Genomic DNA, 2763 nt, shown 5'->3' on the forward strand with positions numbered 1-2763 from the left:
TTTTTTTGCATAATAAGGCTTTTGCAGATATGCTGAAAGTAAACAAGACGTTGAAAAGTCTAAACATAGAATCCAATTTTATAACTGGAACTGGGATCCTGGGCCTGGTAGAGGCACTGAGAGAAAATGACACCCTGACCGAGATCAAGATTGACAACCAGGTAAACTACCTCACGAGTACATATGAACGGAGGGAAAGCCACAGTGGAGTGAGTAAAAGACAAAGCTTTGTCACTCAGTTTGATGTTCTGGCTTTCCTATAAATTATAACAGCTTCTGGCCTGTGGGATGTGTAGGCGAGATCAGGTTAATAATTAAGCAGCGTACAGTGGGGCAGCCTGAGACATAAAGAGCCAGCTATCCAGTAGCCCTGGGCTAGTCAGACACCAGAGGAGAAAGAGAGGAGGTTGGGGCAGAGGGTGACAGCTGCTTTGTTCAGCCATCATCACTGTTACCTCTTAGCAGTTATCTCAACCCAGTCTTGCCCCAGCCTTGCTGTTGCCTCTCACTGGGACTGTGCTACAAGGAGAAAGCAGAGTGGTCATGCCCAGAGACAGACTTCTTGTCCCTGAATGGAGGCGGCCAGAGCTAAAAGAAAGAACAGACCAGGCTCCTGTAGTCTGGTGCTAGCAACAGAGCCCATTTAAAGGAATTTGGGTTCTAGAAGATGATTTGGCCTAGAGAAGCAGGTCGAACTTGCAGTACGATCACAATCTCAGCTCTGTTGCAGCATTTCTCAGGTTCCCATCAACAGTCAAAGCAAACTGCTTTTCCCTAGAGCCACCACTTCCTGTCCCTTGAAGACCTCTTTTTCCAAGCATCAGCCTGCAGTGCCTCCAGAGTTGCTCTGCTGGCTTCAGCTGGCGCCTGCCTGCAGACAGCAAGTCTCAGTTCCCAGCATGATGCTGAGCCCTGCCCCTTTGGCTACAGGGAAGTGTCTGCAGTGGGATTCAGTGAATCTGAGAGGTCTGGATAATGGGAAGAAGAGGCCATAGAGGAGAGAGCAAGGAAACTTGCTATATGAGCATTCCCCTGTGGCATGGTGGGAGGAAGTGCCTGTTGAGAGTACCCCTATATATCTGGGAAATTTCCTAGTGTAGACCCTCCAAGGTCTAATAAAGCCCCAGGGTCCTATCCAAGACTTTTGCCTAAGCCTGAAGATCCCCAGCAGGTCCCCATGAACAGCTCTACTCTCCTTTTTTTGCTCACCTGGACAAGTGGGATGTTTTGTGCAGGTCTTCTGTCCCTGGACCCCTCCTGAGGCATATTGCCAGAGCAGCAGGGGAACCCTACCAGGATACAGGTAGCCTTCACTATCACCCTCCCCAAAAGGGATGCATCACCAGAACAGCTTTCTAAGTGCAGAGGTGTGGAGGGAGAGCACAGCAGAATCTCTGTGTATATGCAGGGGAAGCTCAGAGTTTAATATCTTGATGTGTGTCCAGCTGCTAGTAAATTAAGAGTCATCAGGGAGTGGGAGAGCAGGAAAACAAGCTAGAGAGAAATATGAAGTGAGGGAAACGAAGTGATAGCTCAGGGATATTTATCAAATAGACTAGTATCATGAAGAAGTCGAGGGCTCTTAGTAAATATTTCCAGGAGATCTAAGACATGATATGCCTTATTCCAAAGTATATTGAACTTTTTGTTTAGGCTATAGTGAAACCCCATATCTGAAACAGTTTTCCAGACACTCTGTTCCTAGTTCCTTGTAAAATACCATCTAGTTAGGGTTGCCAAATAAATACAGTTAAATTTGAATTTCAGATAAGCAATGATTAATTTTTAGTATAAGTGTGTCTCATTAAATATTTGGGGTATACTAAAAAATTATTTGTTATTTATTGAAATTCAAATTTAACTGGATATCGTGTTTTTTGGTTTTTGTTTTGTTTTGTTTTGCTTTGTTTCATTTTGCTAATCTGATAACCTCATACCTAGTGAATGAGCTGAAATCCTAATAATTTAGAATAGGGCATCTTTTTATAATGCATGTAAAGCAGACCCTGAAATACAAAGTCTGAACTTGCTCTCTTAAATCCCCTCTAAATCTTCAACTTTATCACCTCTCTTCAATCATCTAAGAATGGATTTGTGTAATTTTTCAAATTTAGTCCCCCAATATGCCTCTGAAATGGCTTCTCTCGTGACGAGAGAGGATTAAGTTCTAAAGCACCTGGAAAAATTCTTTGCATTATGCCAAGAATGAGGAAATGCAGAGTCAAAACTTGAGTTCCATCCACAATTTTGTTCATTGACTCAAAGACTATTAAAGGTAAATCTCAGTTTCCTGATCTGTCTAATGAAGGGTTTGAAGTAAAATAATCTATAAGACAGTTTCCTCAGACGGTTCCGGCAACTGAGATCAATTTAGCATGTTGCAACAGGCAGCTGCACCAGAAGGAAGGCCTGTTGAGAGGCCACCACTGGGGCAGGTCGCTGTAGCTGGGCTCGAAGTAAATATGTAATGATTTAATCAGGTGCCCTATGAGAAGAACAATTGGTGACGCATATTAATGGAATAGATAGGTAACTGCTAAATAAATTTTTTTGTTTGCTTTTTCTGCACAAGCCTGTACTTTTTTACTTTAAAAAATTTAGTGAACATATTATGAAAATATATACTATGTCCCTTAACCCCAATTTTAAATTCCTATTTTTACATGCTGCCATTTTTTTAAACTCTACTTTTAATATTTTCATTATTCTGTATCTCAAAAGAAAACAAACAAAAAACCTCCTTTCACAAACTTAAAAAACCTG

General features: G+C 41.9%; 1 protein-coding gene across 1 annotated transcript in view; it reads left to right on the forward strand.

Moving 5' to 3' along the window:
- Positions 1 to 2763, forward strand: part of TMOD2 (tropomodulin 2) — a 29009-nt gene that overhangs the window by 21815 nt on the left and 4431 nt on the right. The window contains exon 7 of the mRNA XM_011355113.2: positions 18 to 161. Coding sequence (XP_011353415.1) covers positions 18 to 161 — 144 coding nt within the window. The remainder of the gene's footprint in view (positions 1 to 17; positions 162 to 2763) is intronic.

This window comes from Pteropus vampyrus, unplaced genomic scaffold, assembly GCF_000151845.1.
Source record: "Pteropus vampyrus isolate Shadow unplaced genomic scaffold, Pvam_2.0 Scaffold19, whole genome shotgun sequence".
NCBI lineage: Eukaryota > Metazoa > Chordata > Mammalia > Chiroptera > Pteropodidae > Pteropus > Pteropus vampyrus.